Source organism: Ictalurus punctatus, chromosome 26 (genome assembly GCF_001660625.3).
Source record: "Ictalurus punctatus breed USDA103 chromosome 26, Coco_2.0, whole genome shotgun sequence".
NCBI classification, from domain to species: Eukaryota; Metazoa; Chordata; class Actinopteri; order Siluriformes; family Ictaluridae; genus Ictalurus; species Ictalurus punctatus.
This window is the reverse complement of record NC_030441.2, coordinates 8,065,913-8,086,839: the sequence shown is the minus strand read 5'-3', so window position 1 is coordinate 8,086,839 and position 20,927 is coordinate 8,065,913. Positions and strand designations below refer to the sequence as shown.

General features: G+C 41.6%; 1 protein-coding gene and 1 long non-coding RNA gene across 2 annotated transcripts in view; one reads left to right on the top strand and one right to left on the bottom strand.

Annotated features, from left to right (window-relative positions):
• The window catches only part of cul4a (cullin 4A), a 29,334-nt gene extending 9,734 nt beyond the window's left edge, over nt 1–19,600 (top strand). Inside the window, exons 9-20 of the mRNA XM_053676045.1 lie at nt 234–301; nt 980–1,098; nt 1,286–1,478; nt 3,861–3,965; nt 4,114–4,224; nt 4,903–4,988; nt 6,271–6,378; nt 6,550–6,663; nt 6,751–6,856; nt 11,446–11,622; nt 15,096–15,244; nt 18,675–19,600. Coding sequence (XP_053532020.1) covers nt 234–301; nt 980–1,098; nt 1,286–1,478; nt 3,861–3,965; nt 4,114–4,224; nt 4,903–4,988; nt 6,271–6,378; nt 6,550–6,663; nt 6,751–6,856; nt 11,446–11,622; nt 15,096–15,244; nt 18,675–18,770 — 1,432 coding nt within the window. The 3' untranslated portion in view covers nt 18,771–19,600. The remainder of the gene's footprint in view (nt 1–233; nt 302–979; nt 1,099–1,285; nt 1,479–3,860; nt 3,966–4,113; nt 4,225–4,902; nt 4,989–6,270; nt 6,379–6,549; nt 6,664–6,750; nt 6,857–11,445; nt 11,623–15,095; nt 15,245–18,674) is intronic.
• LOC128629183 (uncharacterized) lies at nt 14,344–15,208 on the bottom strand. Its single transcript, XR_008393501.1, has 2 exons — nt 15,071–15,208; nt 14,344–14,596 (listed from the first exon to the last, which is right to left on the bottom strand). It is a non-coding gene; the product is annotated as an uncharacterized LOC128629183 (long non-coding RNA).
• Nucleotides 19,601–20,927: the final 1,327 nt, after the last annotated feature.

The following is a 20,927-nucleotide window of genomic DNA, read 5'->3' as shown; positions in this document are numbered from 1 at the left end:
AGGTCTGAATGTCTTGGGGAAAGTATTTTAACAATTCTGAGCAACGTTACGATATTAACTACATAAGAAAATAATGTAGAGCCAAAGCCCTTACTTTCTGTACAGCCTTCATAATATATTTTTCATATCTCATGTGATACAGTTAAGGCTAAAAAAAAACAACAACTTATCGTATAGCTTATAGAAGATACAAGAACCAATATTTAAAAAGCCCCTTATTTTCTCCTTCACAGGAAGCCCCTGATCTCTGCAGTAGAGAAGCAGCTTCTGGGTGAACACATGACTGCCATTTTACAGAAGGGTATGTTGACAGTATTGTACACTTATGCACTGTCGTGACTAGGGCTGGGGGCGATACGACAAAACTAATCATATCACGATGTATGAAGACGTTTCTATGATTCACGATGCGCATCACGATATATAATTTAGCTAACAAACTCTGCAAAACGGTATTAAAATAAACAAAACAAAACGTTAAACTGAGTTTGACTATACCTTTTATCTTTAATGCCCACAAAGACAAATAAGTTGTCTTTAAAACATTGTGAAATCAGTGACATCCAGTCAGTACCATTTAATTTGTAATTAGTAAAAAAAAATATATCGCCATACCAACGATATCTCCGAAAAGTGTATCGTGTAATCATTTATCACGATATCGATGTTATATCAATATATCGCCCAGCCCTATTTGTGACCGTGTCTATTATTAAACAGACTTTGCACTCAATAAAGTGCTGCTCTCATCACCTCCAACCACTAACAATGTTTACTGTGCTTTAGTTACTGCTTACTTAGCCAGTTTTAGTACAGATACCAAAGCTGACCGATGATAACCAACAACAAACACAATAGCCAATATATAAATAGGGAGATAATTAAATATATAATAATCGTTTTAAAGTCGGACTCCCTGTGTATACACGTGTAAAATTCTCGTTCTCTCTTTCTTCCTCTCTCCCTCGCTCTTGTTCAGGTCTCAGCACGCTGTTGGATGAGAACCGTGTGACTGAGCTGACTCTGCTGTACCAGCTCTTCAGCAAAGTGAAGGGTGGCCTGCCTGTATTACTGCAGTTCTGGAGAGAGTACATCAAGGTACACACACACACACACACACACACACACACACACACACACACACACACACACACAAAGTCCCATTTCATACATTCTCGTTCGTTTGTGGGGGATCTATTTGTGCCCAATTATCATTTACTAGCGCTCCCACTGGCTCTCGCCACATTTTGTCCCTTGTCCATGCAGTTTGGTCTTTCTCCTGCAGAGCTTTGGTGGTGAGATTGCTGGCTCTCCTGAGAAAGATAAGGACATGGTGCAGGAGCTGCTGGATTTTAAGGATAAAATGGACAACGTAGCACACACCTGCTTCCAGAGGAACGAGGGCTTCATCAATGCCATGAAGGAGGCCTTCGAGAGCTTCATTAACAAGAGGCCCAACAAACCAGCGGAGCTTATTGGTAAGAGTGGCAGTTTCCCCGTTTTTATATAGTGTATGAGCTGATTTTCTTTAGTACATGTTGTTAAAGGACATTGTAATGAATTTGAATTATACCAGTCTCTTAAATTATCCATGAATAAAATCCATCAAGAAAACCTAGATAACTTCATTATTATACATGCATCCGCATGTTATCAGTCACCAAAAAAAAGCAGCCACGCATACAGACTCCATCCCCTGGACTTTTGTTTAGACTCCACCCCCCAGTAGGAAGTGCTGGGTCAGGTCCGAGTCCACCCCCTGTACTTCTGGTTAGACTCCACCCCCAGTAGGAAGTGCTGGGTCAGGTCCGAGTCCACCCCCTGTACTTTTGGTTAGACTCCACCCCCAGTAGGAAGTGCTGGGTCAGGTCCGAGTCCACCCCCTGTACTTCTGGTTAGACTCCACCCCCAGTAGGAAGTGCTGGGTCAGGTCCGAGTCCACCCCCTGTACTTTTGGTTAGACTCCACCCCCAGTAGGAAGTGCTGGGTCAGGTCCGAGTCCACCCCCTGTACTTCTGGTTAGACTCCACCCCCAGTAGGAAGTGCTGGGTCAGGTCCGAGTCCACCCCCTGTACTTCTGGTTAGACTCCACCCCCAGTAGAAGGTGCTGGATGAAGTCCGACCCATCCCCGGACGTTTGGTTCAGCAGCAACAGATACTTACGCAACTACATATGCGAATATAAATGAAAGCACCTAAAGTGTGAGAATGAGAAATGCTTTTGACACCCCACAGTACTGTGTGCAACAGAAAAAGATCTTTTCTGTTGTGTTCTATTTTGGGGGAAATCACTACTAAAACTACATTAATTAGTATAATAACCTTCATCGCCTAATCGTGCATTAAGTGGAATAGTCTGTTAACCGTCATTATCTTTTCTTGTTCCATTTTCTAATTTAAGAGCTAGTGTCGTTAACGTAACCCCCTTCAGTCTGTAGACTGTCCCAGCTTATAACCACGATGAACAAGTCGATAAGGTAACAAAATAGACTTAATGTGAAAAGTATAGTGAATTTCCTGGTTACACAATTGTACTTTTTGACAATGTCCTATTCAGTGAGAGACGGGAATGATGTATAATCGCACTGTTCATTGTAACCCAGATGAGGAAGGGTTTTCTTTTGAGTCTGGTTCCTCTCAAGGTTTCTTCCTCATAGCGTCTCAGGGAGTTTTTCTTCACCACCATCGCTTCTGGCCTGCTCATTTTAAATTTAGATCCTGAATATATATAATTAACATATAACTTGTATATGTGTGTGTAATGCACAAAGCAGCTTTACAGATAATATATGTAGTAATTCATTTTTTCTGTAAAGCTGCTTTGTGACCGTGTGCATTATTAAAAGCGCTATACAAATAAAAATGTAACTGAGTTAAAGAAGTGACTCAGCTTTACAGGTTATGGCCCATTTGAGGTCACTCAAAAATCCCAGTGTAGCTCCTGCATGCCTCATGATGATAAAGAAAACCACCGTTGTGCGTGACAGAAGTCCTTTATAGTGTATGTGTGGCAGTCAGGAAAAACCCATCAAATGTTTCTATCATACTTCCAAGAAACATGAAAAATGTACATCTTTTCTTCTTATAGTATATTTGTACACTTTAAACAAACTCTTTAAGTGCGGTTTTTTTCTTTTCTCTCCGCCCCCCCCACACACTTTTTGCCAGACGTAACCAGAACTTTATTCGACGCATCTGAGTATAGAGAAGAATCCATTAGGTGTCCTCGTTAGTAGCTGCTCTAAATAGTTTTCTACATTTTCAATGTTTGAGATCTCCTCTCGATTGTGTGCGAATGGTTTCAGTGTCACACTTTTTTGCAAGAGCCGTTGCTGTGAAACATCACACTTACTTTTATCGAGAAGTCTCTGCTGCACTCATTGAAATGCACGTCGCCGTGTAGTCGTACGCAGCTTTGCTAAGTGAAGTATCTACGGAATGCCAGGGCATTTGTAAACCCGGCCCGGTCAGGTTCAAACAGTGCAGCGACGTAAGACGGGCAGAAACGCACCCGCTATAAATAAATACACAGGACCGTACAATACACTCCGACTAAACAAGGCGACGTCAAGTCAATTCAAGTGGGTTTTCATCGTCATTCCTCTATACAGCTTGCGTACACTGGAACGAAATCTTCAGGACTGTTGTGCAACACAGAACAGTATGCAGGATGACACAAAAGTGCAAATACACAACAGTGTGAGATGAGCGCAAGACCTTGAATACACAGAACAGGACAATAAATATACCGAAACATGGGCTGTAAACATGAGCGTCATGAGGTTGATGTATGCATGCTGAGGATAATTGTGCAAACTGGATAAATACACATTTTTTTTTATTTTTTTCATTTTGTGCAGCCAAATATGTAGACTCCAAACTACGTGCCGGTAACAAAGAGGCCACAGAAGAGGAGCTGGAGAGAATCCTCGACAAGATCATGATCATCTTCCGCTTTATCCACGGTAATGGTTTAAACGTTTATTTGGGAAAGAAACCGCTCGGCTCGATCTCTTGACGTGTAGTCTCTATGTTTATCTGTTCCTTAGCATGTCTTGACGTTTCCAGAATTGCTTCCAAAAGTGCACCTTTTTTTTTATCTTTCCTCTACAGGTAAAGACGTGTTTGAAGCGTTCTACAAAAAAGACCTAGCGAAGCGCTTGCTGGTGGGCAAAAGTGCCTCTGTGGATGCCGAGAAATCCATGCTGTCCAAACTCAAGCATGGTGAGATCCGTCTGTATCTGCTTTCGCGTGATCAACTCGGCGAAACCCGTTCGTTTAGACAGGAATCGAGAAGGAAATGTCCCTGACCCGAGCTGTAGTCAAGGACGGAAAGTCCACCGGGCGATTTCCCAACACCGAGCACAAGCAAAAAGCACAGTATCACATGAGTATGTGAACAGGAAGTCTCTCAGCAGCTGTGGTTTAACACCAGAGCTGACTGTGTTTTGCGGTGCTCGCTCACTCTGTGCAACATTAGCTGATACTTTCAAGCTGTTTCATGATTACTAAGCAGATATTTATGCCCAAATGTGCGCTCCAGGATTAACGTTAATTAAAACACAGGGAATTCCGGACATCAGGAGATTTTCACACCGGCTGTGAAAGTTGCAGTGAGATATTTCATCACTAACAAGATTCTGTTTAATAACACATACACACTCTTAACAAAACTTTAGGGAAATCCGGGCTTGCCGTGTAAGTCTTAAACCAATCGCCTGTGATGAGTTCCAGTAACGTGCCGTAAATCTGTTATCACGTCTCCGAGATATAAACGATCAGAGAATGACGTGGAAGTCTGTTATCTGGGATGGCGGAATGACATTGGGACTGAGTAATGGGCCTGTAACTGGGTTAATGGTCTTCAGACATGACGTGATGTACGGTTGTGGTCTCTTGCAGAGTGTGGGGCAGCGTTCACCAGCAAGCTCGAGGGCATGTTCAAAGATATGGAACTCTCCAAAGACATTATGATCCAGTTCAAACAGGTACACACTTATCTTAATCCTCATCTTGACCGTCATCCCGTTCCTGTAATTTGTGGGAAATCGTGATCGGAGTTCGGGACGGCTTTGCAGTATCGTTTATGTGCTAGACGAATGGAAACCCACAGGGGTCATGAGAGCGTTTGAGTTCTCCAAACACCCTTCTGTTTTCTGATTTCCAACACCTTTATGAATGCATAAATACAGTAGATATATATATATATATATATATGTAAAAGTTTACACACCCCTGTCAAAATGGCAATCCTGGTTGCATATAACAAAAATCTAGCGAATTCTTCAGATCTCTGGGCTAACGGGTGGAGTGGCAAGACGGAAGCCTTTATTTTTAAATTTTTTTAATTAATTTTTTTGTACTTTTTGGTGATAATAACAACAGATATATTTGGCACAAAAAAACCCCAGAACACCATCCTCATGGGGAAGCATGGAGGCGGCAGTATCATACTTTGGGTCTGTTTTTCTGCAGCTGGAACTGGGGCTTTAATCAGGGTGGAGGGAATAATGAACACTAAAACACTTAAGATGAAGAGGAATTTCAGCTTTCAGCATGACAACGAGCCAAAGCAAACCTCCAGATCGACAAAGGAACGACTTCACCAAAACAAGATGAAGGATTTGGAACGACCCGGTCAGAGTCCAGACCTAAATCCAATCAGAGATCTGCGGGGTGACCTGAAGAGCGCCGTGTACAGGAGACGCCCTTACAATCTGACAGAGTTGGAATACGTTTGTAAGAAAGCATGGGAAAACATTGCTAAGACAAGACTGATTGACTCTTACCCAAAACGATTGAAAGATTTCTGTGATCAAATCTAAAGCTGCTTCAAATAAGTATTAGTTTAGGGGTGTGCAGGTTATTGTACAAGCAAATCAAATGTATTCATCTTTTCTTTCTTTTTTTCTTTCCTTCTTCCCTAAAATGATTCTTATTGTTTTTAACTTTAATAGGTTAAAATAAGATTTCACAAGAAAAGGTTCTGACATGATTGATTTTTTTACATCACGAAAAAACCTGCCATTTTAAAGGGGTGTGTAGACTTTTTATATCCACTTTAAAATAGGTCTTTTGTTCCATCTAGTGCTATTGTCTGAGTCAGGACCTTCTGAGAAGTGACATGCGGTCACATCTGTTGCATTATCAAGCGTTTAATCTCATTCTTCTTTTTTTCTGTTTTTTTTTTGGGGTGGGGGGTCGTTGAGATGAGCACTAGCATGTGGTTGTGGTAACTGAGCTCATAGTTTCCATGTCTTGCCATTTCAGTACATGCAGAATCAGAGTGAACCCAGCAACATCGATCTGACTGTCAACATCCTCACCATGGGCTACTGGCCAACCTACACCCCCATGGATGTCCATCTGCCCGCTGAGGTTCATATAGTTCAAGTCATGTGCACCAAAAAAAAAAAAATCGATATTAACCATTCTCTACCGCACAACTGGCTTTTGTGCTCACAGTAGAAACGTGTTAAAGGTTTGTGCAGTGTATATTTGTTCTGAGGAAATGAGAGATGGTAGAGGACTTTGTGTGTGTCTGTTTAGATGGTAAAACTTCAGGAGGTGTTCAAAACGTTCTATCTCGGGAAGCACAGTGGGCGAAAGCTTCAGTGGCAGCCCACGCTGGGCCATGCGGTGCTTAAATCTGAGTTTAAAGAGGTCAGTCTCTAACTTAACCACCATGCACTTACCATCATCGCGATGCAGGTTTGTGTACAACGTTGATCTGGCTTTCTCTCTCTCCAGGGTAAAAAGGAGCTGCAGGTATCTTTATTCCAGACACTTGTTCTGCTCATGTTTAATGAAGGGGAGGAGTTTGCACTAGAAGAGATCCAAACAGCTACAGGAATAGGTAAAGTCATTGATTGATTGATTGATTGATTGATTGATTGATGGGTTGCGTTTTTTTTTTTTTTTTTTTGGTCCCCCCCCATGGTAAATTATCAGACATGTATACAGTGCCATCCAGTAATATTGGCACCCTTGGTAAATAAATATTTTTTTAAAAACCCACTAGTAAACAGTTCTGCGAGGGGGTTTGTGATACAGCCGCTGAGGGTGTGATGGTACATTTTGACATCTTTTTTTCCTCTGTATTTTTCTTTTCCTCTCTTGGAAAGGAAATACTGTTGTGTTTTTTTTTTTTTTAATTATTATTATTTTGTTTGTGTCTAGAAATGGATATATACGCATGAACACAGTCCATTATAGCTGATGTATCATGTAGGAGGATTGACGTGATGTGCAGGTCTTTTTTTGGGGGGGGGGGGGATGTCTTGAATATGGTATTAAAAGTATTACATTTGAAGTGCTGATACCTACAGATACTCTGACATCCAAACGAGCCGTTCTTGGAGCTTGGTTAAATAAATGCGTTTTTTGTACCGAGGAGGACGTATTTAGCTATGAAACTTGCAGGACGTCTTATGTGTCAAAAGATCAAGGAAAATGTGGTTTAAAAAAAAAAAAAATTTCATGTCATGACCCTTTTAAATAGAGATTGAAACAGTGCGTGGTGGTGACATTGAAGTCACGTGACCGTGGTGTAGTTTGTTTATAGCCTTACCTTTAGTGCTTTTACTTCTGGTGATTTTGTATTTAGGCTTCAAAATTCATAGAAGTTGTGTTAATTTGTGAAGATTATCTCGATGAAGAAAACGTGTACGAATCATGAACTTTTGTTGGTCACAGAGCTTATTTTCTGGAGTAATCTAAAAGCCAGTGGCACCCTTGGTAAATATGAGCAAAGAAGGCTGTGAAAAATTGTCTTTGTTGTTTAAACTTTTGATCTTTTGTTTAAAAAAAATTCACAAAAATACTCCGCTCTCATGGATATCAAACAATTGCAAACAAAACACAGGTTTATCAGAAAGAAATATACAGTATCTGACAAAAGTGAGTACACCCCTCACATTTTTGTAAATATTTGATTATATCTTTTCATGTGACAACACTGAAGAAATGACTCTTTGCTACAATGTAAAGTAGTGAGTGTACAGCTTGTGTAACAGTGTAAATTTGGTGTCCCCTCAAAATAACTCAACACACAGCCATTAATGTGTAAACCGCTGGCAACAAAAGTGAGTACACCCCTAAGGGAAAATGTCCAAATTGGGCCCAAAGCATCAATATTTTGTGTGGCCACCATTATTTTCCAGCACTGCCTTAACCCTCTTGGGCATGGAGTTCACCAGAGCTTCACAGGTTGCCACTGGAGTCCTCTTCCACTCCTCCATGACGACATCACGGAGCTGGTGGATGTTAGAGACCTTGCGCTCCTCCCCCTTCCGTTTGAGGATGCCCCACAGATTCTCAATAGGGTTTAGGTCTGGAGACGTGCTCGGCCAGCCGATCACCTTCACCCTCAGCTTCTTTAGCAAGGCAGTGGTCGTCTTGGAGGTGTGTTTGGGGTTGGTATCATGCTGGAATACTGCATACTGATCATGCTCCGCTTCAGTATGTCACGGTTCATGTTGGCATTCATGTTTCCTTCAATGAACTGTAGCTCCCCAGTGCCGGCAGCACTCATGCAGCCCCAGACCATGACACTCCCACCACCATGCTTGACTGTAGGGAAGACACACTTGTCTTTGTACTCCTCACCTGGTTGCCGCCACACACGCTTAACACCATCTGAACTAAATAAGTTTATCTCGGTCTCGTCAGACCACAGGACATGGTTCCAGTAATCCATGTCCTTAGTCTTCTTGTCTTCAGCAAACTGTTTGTGGGCTTTCTTGTGCATCATCTTTAGAAGAGGCTTCCTTCTGGGACGACAGCCATGCAGACCAATTTGATGCAGTGTGCGGCGTATGGTCTGAACACTGACAGGCTGACCCCCCACCCCTTCAGCCTCTGCAGCAATGCTGGCAGCACTCATACGTCTATTTCCCAAAGACAACCTCTGGATATGACGCTGACCACGTGCACTCAACTTCTTTGGTCGACCATGGCGAGGCCTGTTCTGAGTGGAACCTGTCCTGTTAAACCGCTGTATGGTCTTGGCCACCGTGCTGCAGCTCAGTGTCAGGGTCTTGGCAATCTTCTTATAGCCTAGGCCGTCTTTATGTAGAGCAACAATTCTTTTTTTCAGATCCTCAGAGAGTTCTTTGCCATGAGGTGCCATGTTGAACTTCCAGTGACCAGTATGAGGGCGTGTGAGAGCGATGACACCAAATTTATCACACCTGCTCCCCATTCACAACTGAGACCTTGTAACACTAACAAGTCACATGACACCGGGGAGGGAAAATGGCTAATTGGGCCCAATTTGGACATTTTCACTTACTGGGATGGCCATGACAGGAGGTTGATTTTGTGGTCAGTAAATCATTTTTGTGTTGATTTTGATGGATGTTTTGGATCATTGTCCTGCTGGAAGATCCAACTACAGCCCATTTGAAGTTTTCTGGCAGAGGCAGTCAGGTTTTCATTTAATATCTGTTGATATTTGAGTCCATGATGCCATGTATCCTAACAAAATGTCCAGGTCCTCTGGCAGAAGAACAGCCCAAAACATTAAAGAGCCGTCATCATATTTAACTGTGGGCAGGAGGAACTTTTCCATATGGCTACCTCTCTGTGTGTGACAAATATTATGGTAATTATTGCCAAAAAGCTCTATTTCGGTTTCATCTGACCGTAGAACCCGATCCCATTTGAAGTTCCAGTAGTGTCTGCACACTGAAGATGCTCGAGTTTGTTTCTGGATGAGAGTAGAGGCTTTTTTCTTTAAACTCTTCCAAACAGCTTGTGGTGATGTAGGTGACTTCAGATTGTAGTTTTGGAGACTTTCTGACCCCAAGACACAACTAACTTCTGCAATTCTCCAGCTGTGATACTTGGAGATTTTTTGTCCACTCGAACCGTCCTCTTCACAGTGCGTTGAGACGATATAGACACACGTCCAATTCCAGGTTGATTCATAACATTTCCAGTTGACTGGAACGTCTTAATTATTGCCCTGATGGTGAAATGGGTGTTTTCAATGCTTGTGCTATTTTCTTATAGACACGCCCCATTTTGTGAAGCTCAACAACCTTTTGGTGCACATCACAGCTATATTCCTTGCTCTTACCCATTGTTATGAATGACTGAGGGAATTTGGCCTGTGTGTTGCTTCATATTTGTACCCCTGTGAAACAGGAAGTCATGGTTGGACAATTTCCTGTTCCTAGTCACCCAGGTGTACTAAAAAATGTCAAATACCAATGGGAATATACATTTTGGATAAACCTGTGTTGTGTTTGCAATTGTTTGATATCCATGAGAGCAGAGTATTTTTATGATTTTTTTAAATAAAAGTTCAAAAGGTTAAACAGTAAATAAAATTTTTTTTCGTTGCTCATATTTACCAGGGGTGCCAATATTAGAGGAGGCCACTGTATATAGCCGTAGTAATTGATAACGTACGAGCGTTTACGTGTATATTAAACAAAAATACCGACATAAAACTCTGCAAGTCCTTTGGATTTGCATTCATCTTCACGTGTCACTTACTAAAGGGCTTGAATTTAAAATGTATTTGTTTCTGGAGAGTCTTGTGCACGTGTCCTGTATCTACTGTCATTAGACTGTAAAACAATTACAGTTCAGCTGGAGATTTTCTGCTGTCAGTGTAAACAAACATGAGCCAGGGCAATAGGGTGTGTCCTGTAATTCAGTATGATAAAGGAACAATCTTTTGAGTAATGTTTTTAGCAAAATGGGGATTTCTCCTCTTCTGCCATCTTAACATTTTATTCTGCTTTAAAAATCTTCAGTATTTGATTGTGCTACAAGTTCAACTCTATATGTTTCACATTTCATTTACTTATTTGTTTATTTTGCACTTCCAGAGTGAAATGATCTGTTTGCTAATTAAAGGAATACTCCGCCCAGACATACTGATAATGCTAACTATGAACAGAACAACCATATTTGTCTTAGAATGTTTTTTTTTTTTTCAGGATTTCAGTAATAATAATAATAATAAGATATAACGTTCTACGTGTAGATGGAACAGAATTGCCGACATTTTACTTCATAACTAACAAAACCCAAATGCCCCATTCTCCAAAGAGAACGTCATCCCAGCAATAAAAGCTGCTCTGACTTGTGGTTTGCAGCATCAGGAACCGAGTGACGTGACATCGTTGTAGAATGACCGAAGTCTTTTGATTCCATCGTGTATTACAGCTGCGTTAATCAGCAGGAAAACGACCTCAAACATGAGCAAGTCCACATGCGATGAAATGGTTGTGTTTGGTTGCGGTTAGGACAGAATCTGAGAGGGAAAGCGAACGGGTAGTTACTTTGCATGGAAATGAATATTCACTTGATTCAATTAGAGTTACATCTTTACTTGAGTCCCTGTATAAGTATATATTGTACTTTCCCCTGTATGCTGTGTGTGAATTTCTGTTTAAGAGTTCGGTGAAGTGTTTTTAATTGTCCCCTCAGAGGAGAGTGAGCTGAGACGCACGCTGCAGTCGCTGGCATGCGGGAAAGCTCGCGTACTTAATAAAAATCCCAGAGGGAAAGACGTGGAGGACGGAGACCGCTTCAACTTCAACAACGACTTCAAACATAAACTGTTCCGCATTAAGATCAACCAAATTCAGATGAAGGAGACGGTAGGTCTTTCCTGTACTTGTCCACCATCAGTCCGAAATGTTGTATGGTTTTTTTCCCCCGCACTCCTCCAGCTACATTGTCTTGCTCGTTGTATAACCCAATATTTTTCGTATCCTTATAAAGTCCATATTAATCTTCAGAATAATGTATCACGAGTAGGGATGGGTGCTGTGTTTACTGCTGTTTTTAGCAACCTTTGTGTGTTGCTTATCGGTTTGGAATGTCATTGGTACGGTTACTGATTAGCTAGATGTCAAATACGTTGGACCATTTATAATATTCCCAGCCTCACAACCTTTATGATTCTGTTATCACATCCACGGCTGATTAGACGAGATTGAAACAAGTAGGGTTGTGAGCCTAGCACTCGACGATTGCATTTCTGGAGATTTTTATTGCGCTTGGTCAGCAGGTGTTTTGCTAAATTGCTTATATTCCCTCACTTGGCTGGATGATGAGTGCGTTCTGGTTATTCACGTGACTGAACTGCAGCCACGCTTCTATTCTCTGTTTTTCCTGTTTAGGCATGTGCAGCATTAGTCTCTAAATCTCTTGCAGTTAAATATGCGTTTCTGATTGGTCAGGTGTGGATTAATTTTCTACAACAAGCAGCTTTATCATTTCTATAGTAACAGCTTACAACGGGACTTGAACAGTGGACACGCCACATAAACAGAGTCATAATGCATGCAGTTGTTCATATAGTGCGGTTTTCTGTGGGAAGACATTTTATTTAGCATTTTTTGGGAGGCGTCTCCGGTGTCGGAGCTTTGTAACATCAGAAGTAAAGCTGTAACTTCAAGTTTTCCAACATGCGAAAGTTTATCAAGACAGAGGGCTTTAGAGTGCACCTATTATAGTTTTTCAGATATTACCTTTCATGTAGTGTGTTATAGCGCTGTTTGTGACTGTAAAAATTCCGCAAAGTTTCAAAAATCAAAAGGCACGATTAACCAAGATATTGACTCCCAAAAGAAGGAACCGATTGTGAACAGCTGAAACCAGTCGCTAGTAATTCCACACTTACTTCCTGCACTAACCTACGTAATTCCACACTTACTTCCCGTACTAATCTACGTAATTCCACACTTACTTCCCGTACTAATCTACGTAGTTCCAGACGTACTTCCTGTACTAATCTACACCGTTCCAGACTTACTTCCTGTACTAACCTACGTAATTCCAGACTTACTTCCTGCACTAACCTACGTAATTCCAGACTTACTTCCTGTACTAATCTACGCCGTTCCAGACTTACTTCCTGTACTAACCTACGTAATTCCAGACTTACTTCCTGCACTAACCTACGTAGTTCCAGACTTACTTCCTGCACAAACCTACGTAGTTCCAGACTTACTTCCCGTACTAATCTACGTAGTTCCAGACTTACTTCCTGTAGTAACCTCCGTAATTCCAGACTTACTTCCCGTACTAATCTACGTAGTTCCAGACTTACTTCCTGTACTAATCTACGCCGTTCCAGACTTACTTCCTGTACTAACCTACGTAATTCCAGACTTACTTCCTGTAGTAACCTACGTAATTCCAGACTTACTTCCTGTAGTAACCTCCGTAATTCCAGACTTACTTCCCGTACTAATCTACGTAGTTCCAGACTTACTTCCTGTACTAATCTACGCCGTTCCAGACTTACTTCCTGTACTAACCTACGTAATTCCAGACTTACTTCCTGCACAAACCCACGTAATTCTACACTTACTTCCTGTACTAATCTACGCCGTTCCAGACTTACTTCCTGTACTAACCTACGTAGTTCCAGACTTACTTCCTGCACTAACTTACGTAGTTCCAGACTTACTTCCTGCACAAACCTACGTAGTTCCAGACTTACTTCCCGTACTAACCTACGTAATTCCAGACTTACTTCCTGCACTAACCTACGTAGTTCCAGACTTACTTCCTGTACTAATCTACGCCGTTCCAGACTTACTTCCTGTACTAACCTACGTAGTTCCAGACTTACTTCCTGCACTAACCTACGTAGTTTCAGACTTACTTCCTGTACTAACCTACGTAGTTCCAGACTTACTTCCTGCACTAACCTACGTAGTTCCAGACTTACTTCCCGTACTAATCTACGTAGTTCCAGACGTACATCCCGCACTAACCCACGTAGTTCCAGACGTACTTCCCGCACTAACCCACGTAGTTCCAGACGTACTTCCCGCACTAACCCACGTAGTTCCAGACGTACTTCCCGCACTAACCCACGTAGTTCCAGACGTACTTCCCGCACTAACCCACGTAGTTCCAGACGTACTTCCCGCACTAACCCACGTAGTTCCAGACGTACTTCCCGCACTAACCCACGTAGTTCCAGACGTACTTCCCGCACTAGCCTGTTCCAGAAGCAGCCATGCAAGTGCAAGCCATGACACTACCTCCACCATGTTTCACAAATGAACTTGTATGTTTTGGTTCATGAGCAGATCCTTTCTTTGTCCACACTTTGGCCTTTCCATCACTTTGGTAGAGGTTATTCTTGGTTGCAGAAGTTTTGTGGATCATCTCTGTATTTTGTTTGCAAATTCCAATCTGGCTTTCTGATTCTTACTGCTGATGAGTGGTATAGTCTCTATATTTCTGAAGTCTTCTTCGAACTGTGGTTTCTGATGCCTTCACCCCTGCCCCGTGGAAGTCGTTGGTGATGTCACTGACTGTTGTTTTTGGGTATTTCTTCACAGCTCTCACACTGTATCATCAGTTGTTGTTGTTGTTGTTTTCCTTGGCCGACCCATTGCTCAGTTGTTCAGCACACCAGTGGTTTCTTTCTTTTTCAGGACACTCCAAATTGTTGTATTGACTATGCCCCATGTTTGTGCAATGGCTCTGATTGATTTTCCCTCATTTCTCAGCTTCAAAACGACTTGCTTTTCTCCCATAGACAGCTCTCTGATCTTCATGTTGGTTTATCCTTTTTAACAACAAATGCAGTCTTCACAGGTGAAACTGAAGGCTAAAACCAAGAGTAGATGTTCAGAGCTATTTATTGTTTAAACAACCAATCTAACAGGACACAGCTGGGTAACAAGAAACACCAGTCAGTCACATGTTCCAATATTTTTGCTCACCTACAAATTGGGTGGTCTGATACAAAATGTGCTGTGTTCTATGTTGTTTAACACGTCGACATATAAATACCAGGAAATAAAAGCTGAAATTCTAAACTCTCTTCTCATATTCATGTTTTGATCACAAACCCAAATGTCTTCAGTCTACAGTAAAGAAATTTGAATTGGCCTTGCCAAAATTTCTGTGGTGTGCAGTTCTAGGAAAGGAATCAACACTGTGGTGGTAATATTAACTCCACTTCGCATCAGGCTGATTATTTTACTATAACAGCATGCCCCTTCATGTATTATTCCTTACATGTGGTGTTCAGTTGTACATTTGGAATGTCCTACTTGCTTTGATGCCTAGTGTTTCTTACCCCGTATTTTGCTCTCCTCAGGTAGAGGAGCAGGTGAGCACCACAGAGCGGGTCTTCCAGGACAGGCAGTACCAGATAGATGCCGCAGTGGTGAGGATCATGAAGATGAGGAAGACTCTCAGCCACAACCTTCTGGTGTCAGAACTCTACAACCAGCTCAAGTTTCCTGTGAAGGTACAGTTCTTGCCACACATTTACTTGTAGGACACTTTATAGCATTCTAGATTTAATTTAAAATTGATTTACACACAATGACAAAGGAAAAACATGTTTTTAATTATTTTAGCATATTGATAAAAAGTAGTAGCTAGATATTCAGACCCAAATTGAGCTCGGGTACATCCTGTCTGCTTGGATTATTCTGACATGTCTCTAGAACTCGATCGAACTTGATCTGTGGCAAATTCAGTTGATTGGACATGACTTTGAAAGGTACCCACACAATTCAGAGTGCAATGTCAGACCAAACACCAAGCGTTGAAGTCCAAGTCGTGACACGGATCTAGGTATAAATTCACTTGTGAAGTTTTTGAATGTTCCCAGGGGCACAGTGGCCTCCGTTGAGAAATGGACGGAGTCTTTCTAGAGCTCAGGGAGGTGAGCAAGAACCCAATGTCCACTCGATCAGCGCTTTAGTGGTCCTCCTCAGGGATGCGAGAACCTGCTTGAAGGACAACCAGCTCAGAAATGCTCCATCAGTCAGGTCTTTATGGTAGTGTGGCTAGACGGAATCCTCTCCTGAGTAAAAGGCATGTATCGGGCACTTAAAGGACTCTGATCGGAGAATCTAAAAAAGATTCCCTAGTCTGGTGAAAACAGAATGGTGCTCATCAACTGATATTTCCTTCCTTATGATGAAGCTTGATGGTGGCAGCATCTTGTTATGGTAGGGGGATTGATGAGTATTGAGAGAAGGGTCATTCCATCTCAAGGGGTCCGATACAGGTTGATTGATCATTTTTAATTTTCCTAAAAAATATATATCTTTGCAGTGATTTACCTCTATGTATTTTCATTTGCTTTAACAACCACAGCCATCGTTGTGTCATGACACACATCAAATTTTGGTTATACAGCAGTTTATGGAAAACTCAGTATCTCCTTGGAACAAAAACTGATCTCTAGAACAAATTTCAAGGTACGTGTACATATTTACACATTCTTGGTCCATGTCACAGTGTCAGTTAGGGGTTTTACAAATGAACAGTGTCATAAACAGAGCTGTGGTGGTGTTTTTATTGTGATAAAAATAGTAAGTGACTTCTGAGCTGTAGACACTTTACTGCTTTTATCACAGGAGAAACACCACCACAGCTCTGTTTATGGAGCTGTTCATTTGTAATTCCACATTTGGATAAAATTTATTCACACATACCAACTGTACACCTGTACCAACATGATGGATCAGGGTTCTTCAAATCTGAACCCTCGAGGTCCACTGTCCTGCAGAGTTTACCTCCATCCATCCTAATCAAACACACCTGAACAAGCTAACCAAGGTCTTCAGGATTACTAGAAAGCTACAGGCAGGTGAGTTTGGAGGTTGGAGCTAAACTCTGCAGAGTTGGAGAACCCTGTGATCGATCATGCTTCACTGTTGTCACAATATCAAATGTAGTAATATTTTAGACCTCATTGACAAGGATAAGCTATTATATCATAAACACTCAAACATAATTACTGTAAAATACTGATCATTTTAATGATTTGTTATGCTTATATTACATCTGTTCATTTCTCAAAATGCAAGAATAAAGTAGGCTTTTCTCCAGATTTCTACTAGCCCTAACTCTGTAACCAGTGGAATCTCACGCTAAATTTTTTACAGCAGAATGCTACTATAGAGGAATTATTTCCGTGAAAATTTCAGGTTCGTATCTGGTCTCTCACCTGAGATATTCAACCAGAAACTGAGGGTTTTTTAAAAAAATTTTTACTTATTTATTTTTTAAATAAATGGCACTTTCTCGTCCCCATAAAAAAAAGAGAGAGAGGGAGAGAAGTCTGAAATGTTCTGCATAAACACTACTTACCTAGGTACAATTAAGAGAGACTCGAACCCTTCCCATTATAAATTGACCCTAAACATGGAACTGTGAGCAATCCTGAGTATTACATAAGTTCCAAGTCTAAGGAACAAGAATGTGCTAAGTGTGTGTATGTGTGTGTGTATGTGTGTGTGTGTGTGTGTATATATATATATATATATATATATATATATATATATATATATATATATATATATATATATATATATATATATAAAATATGTATTTTAGAGGTAATCTATAAAATGTAAAACGGTCAAGTAACCCAACCTTACAATCATTGGACCGCTTGTGATGGACTGAGATTTTCTCCTTGTTCAAACAGTTCAGTTGCCAGACTCAACATGCATGACTTTACATATCCTCCGTCAGTAAAAGGTTTTCCTTATCTTACCATCTCCAATGAGCAGCAAAGCTGGCAGCATTGATGCTTCCAGTCGCCCCTGTTCACGCTTGCTGCTGCTGCTGTCCGGCTTGCGGTATACGTCGGAGCTCCGCGCACGCCTTCACTCTGCCTTTTTTTTTAAACGAGGCAAGACGTTCTCTGCGAATCGGACACAGCAGAGCGCCAGCGCGTTCAATAAAAGCAAATGCAATCTTCGATTCTCCTCTGAATTCTTTCTTTTCGCCATCTCCACAAACTAGCTAGGTAGCTGCTGAATCTGAGCGCGAGAGGTTACCATAGAAACGTAAGTGGTTTGCCGTCATTGGTGTCGTGACACTTGGTACAGCACCGCTGTACGTGCACTGGCCGGAACAACTTGAAATATTTTATCGTAAACTGACTTTTCATTAACCCTTTGTACAACAGAGGAATTGTAAATGACTTTGCATTGTCTGCAGGAAAGTGATCTCTAGCGATGTGTCGAAGTCCTCGACGATCACATGTTGGTAACGGGTGAGACACGTGGTGAACCACATGATTTTTTTTTGTCAAAGAGCCATGTGTGGCTCACGAGCCATCGTGATTCCCAACCACTGCTCTAGAGTTTATACGCAATATGGTGCGAAAAACAAAAAAACGATGAGTGAGCGACAGTTCTGTTGGTAGGAAAACCTTTTTGATAAGAGTGGTCGGACAGAAATGACCCGATTGGTTCGAGCTGCCAGGACGGATATAGTAACTCAAATAATCACTCGTTATAACCACGGTGAGCAGAAAAGCATCTCGGAATGCACAACACGTCAGACCTTGAGGTGGATGAGCTACAACAGCAGACGACCACATCAGGCTCCTCTCCTGTCAGCTATCATGGGCACAGACTCATGAAACTGGTTTAAAGGCTCTGTGTATCTGCTCTATTCTGGCAAGGCTCTATAGCATGCAGTTATCTGAAACTACTCAATCCAGCTGTATTAATCAGGCTCTCAAGGAATTAGCTTGTGAGGAATTATAACGTTGATTAAATCTGGCCTTTGTCATCTGATCTTGGAATTGTTAGGCAACGTATAAAGAACAGGTTTGTGCTCGAAGCGCATCAAATCAAGTCATGACTGCAACACTTAAATGAACTGCTTTATTGTGTCACTCATACCCCTTGCTCTTCCTCCCACAGCCAGGCGACCTGAAGAAGCGCATCGAGTCCCTCATTGATCGAGACTACATGGAGAGAGACAAGGAGAGCCCCAACCAGTATCATTACGTTGCCTGAGATCCAGCCCGGAGGCGGAGGCACGGCCACTGATCCGAGATCTGCGCTTTACCCGGGCTGCGCGCCCCAGGACAACCTGTAACCCACTCTTTTGAGGACCCTGATTATGCCCACCAGTAGTGTGACCAGGGTTGGCATGGGGCCTTACTGTACTTTAAAGCGGTGGTGTTCAAGTGTGACGTTAAAAGGAGCGCACGGGGAGAATGATCAGCTAATGATTTCCACAAACAAGCACTTTGTCTTCTCTCTTTTCTTTTTTTTCTTTTTTTTTGCTTTTTGTGGTCAGTCTTCTCTGTTGATGTCTCCCACATGCACTCATACTTTAGTTAACATTTTTTTGTTTGTTTGTTTTTTTGTTAGCTGTTCTGACTGCTGACTTTGCTAGAGAATGGGGAGTGTGTTCGGTTATGAATGGCAGCAGGCTGTGTTAGCATCAGGGTTTTTGACAATTTTCACTCAGGCAATGGAAATGTTGATAAACCAAGCATTTTACTTGCGAAAGCTTCACTAACATACAGATACAAACAGCAAGATTGGATTCTATGACATGTTCTATAGGTTCCATGCACTGAAAAAGGCTAAAATGAGTGACAAAATATATGAAGACTCAACAAAGCACATTTGTGTGTGTGTGTGTGTGTGTGTGTGTGCGTGTGAGTGTGTGTTGCGTGTGGATATGTGTGCTAGATTTTTTTTTTTTTCTTTCTCTCTTCTAATTCACCACTAAAGATATTCTGACCAACATCTCTGGCTCCTCACGTTTTGTAGATTACGAGGCTGTATTCTTTGTAAATACAAATAGACATTGATTAAACCATGTTTAATTAGAATGTTGTGACTCCAGATGTGGCATCAAACACCACCATCTGCTTAGGAAGTGTCTTTTTTTTTTTTTTTTTTTTTGTTACTCGTTTGTCGCATTTAATTCATTTTACTTGCATAATGCTATGAATGTGTGAAACCAGGACACACCATCCCTGATGACCAGGGAGCCTCGTACTTTAATCTCCTAGTCACCGTGCTATACAAGATACTTAATAGGAGAATGTTAATAATAATAATTAAAGCATTCTGGATCCCCTCCACATCGGTTCAAAACGTGGCTGACCGTGTCCTTCAGGGATTCTTGGATCTAGATGGCACATACCACAGCTGGGGCTCGAATCTGGATCCTGACTGTTGTGTCCTGATGTGTTTCAGCAGTGCTTTAATTGTGTGTGTGTGTTTTTAGAATCAGAAATCTGTATATCCAGATGCACTCACGTGCTTCTCTCTCAAACCAGACTGAATCCCCCATCCCTATCCTGAACTACACAATCAGTTGTTGAAGAAACCGACTGTCCCTGGCCAGAAGGAGAAGTGGTTGCGAGTAAAACAAAACAAAAAGCAAAGCGCTAAACATCTCGAGCAGCTGTGAAATAGTCGCCTTGTGCAGTCCTGGGTTAACGCGTACACGCCGGTTGCGCTCATGTAAATACGATTTCTGACTTTTAACAGATCAGTGCAGTATTAAAGTGTTTGTTTAGAGTAGCAGGAAAACCAAGGTCTAACCAGACTGCTACTCAGCAAGTGGTTTAGTCAAAACCAAGTGATAACATCACACTCCTTTTAAAGCATGTGACACTGTCTGTCTTACGTGTGACCTTAGGGAACTGGATATATCCAAAACACCACACTGCTTTGCTAGACGAGATGTTTAAAATCATTCACCTTTAGTCGCTGTACTAGTTAGTTTATCAGGTGCAGGGCTCGGAAGTCCGCTGCCTATTACCTGATCTCCTGAGTATCCCGAGTGAAATTTTGATGTCTACAGATGGGTTTGGGTTAGTATGAATTTGTACTTTCTTGAAAAGCAAATGCCAAGATCTTGAAAGAGCTCATCAGATGTGGAATGGGTCGGAACGTCATTTAGTTAAGGACCGCTCAAGTCAAGAAAAGGATCGCGGTCAAGCGTTTGAATCGACACGATGTGACCGCTTCTTACAGAAATCGGCATTTTTCTATTGTTAGCTTGATCACTGAAGATATCTGAAACACAAGAGCCGTTTAAAACTACATGCCAGGGTTGCGATCGAAATGATTCAACCCCCCCATTGCAAATCTAGTTTACTGTCAAAATGTACAGACTTTCAGCTGTTTGTAAAGAACAGATCGAAC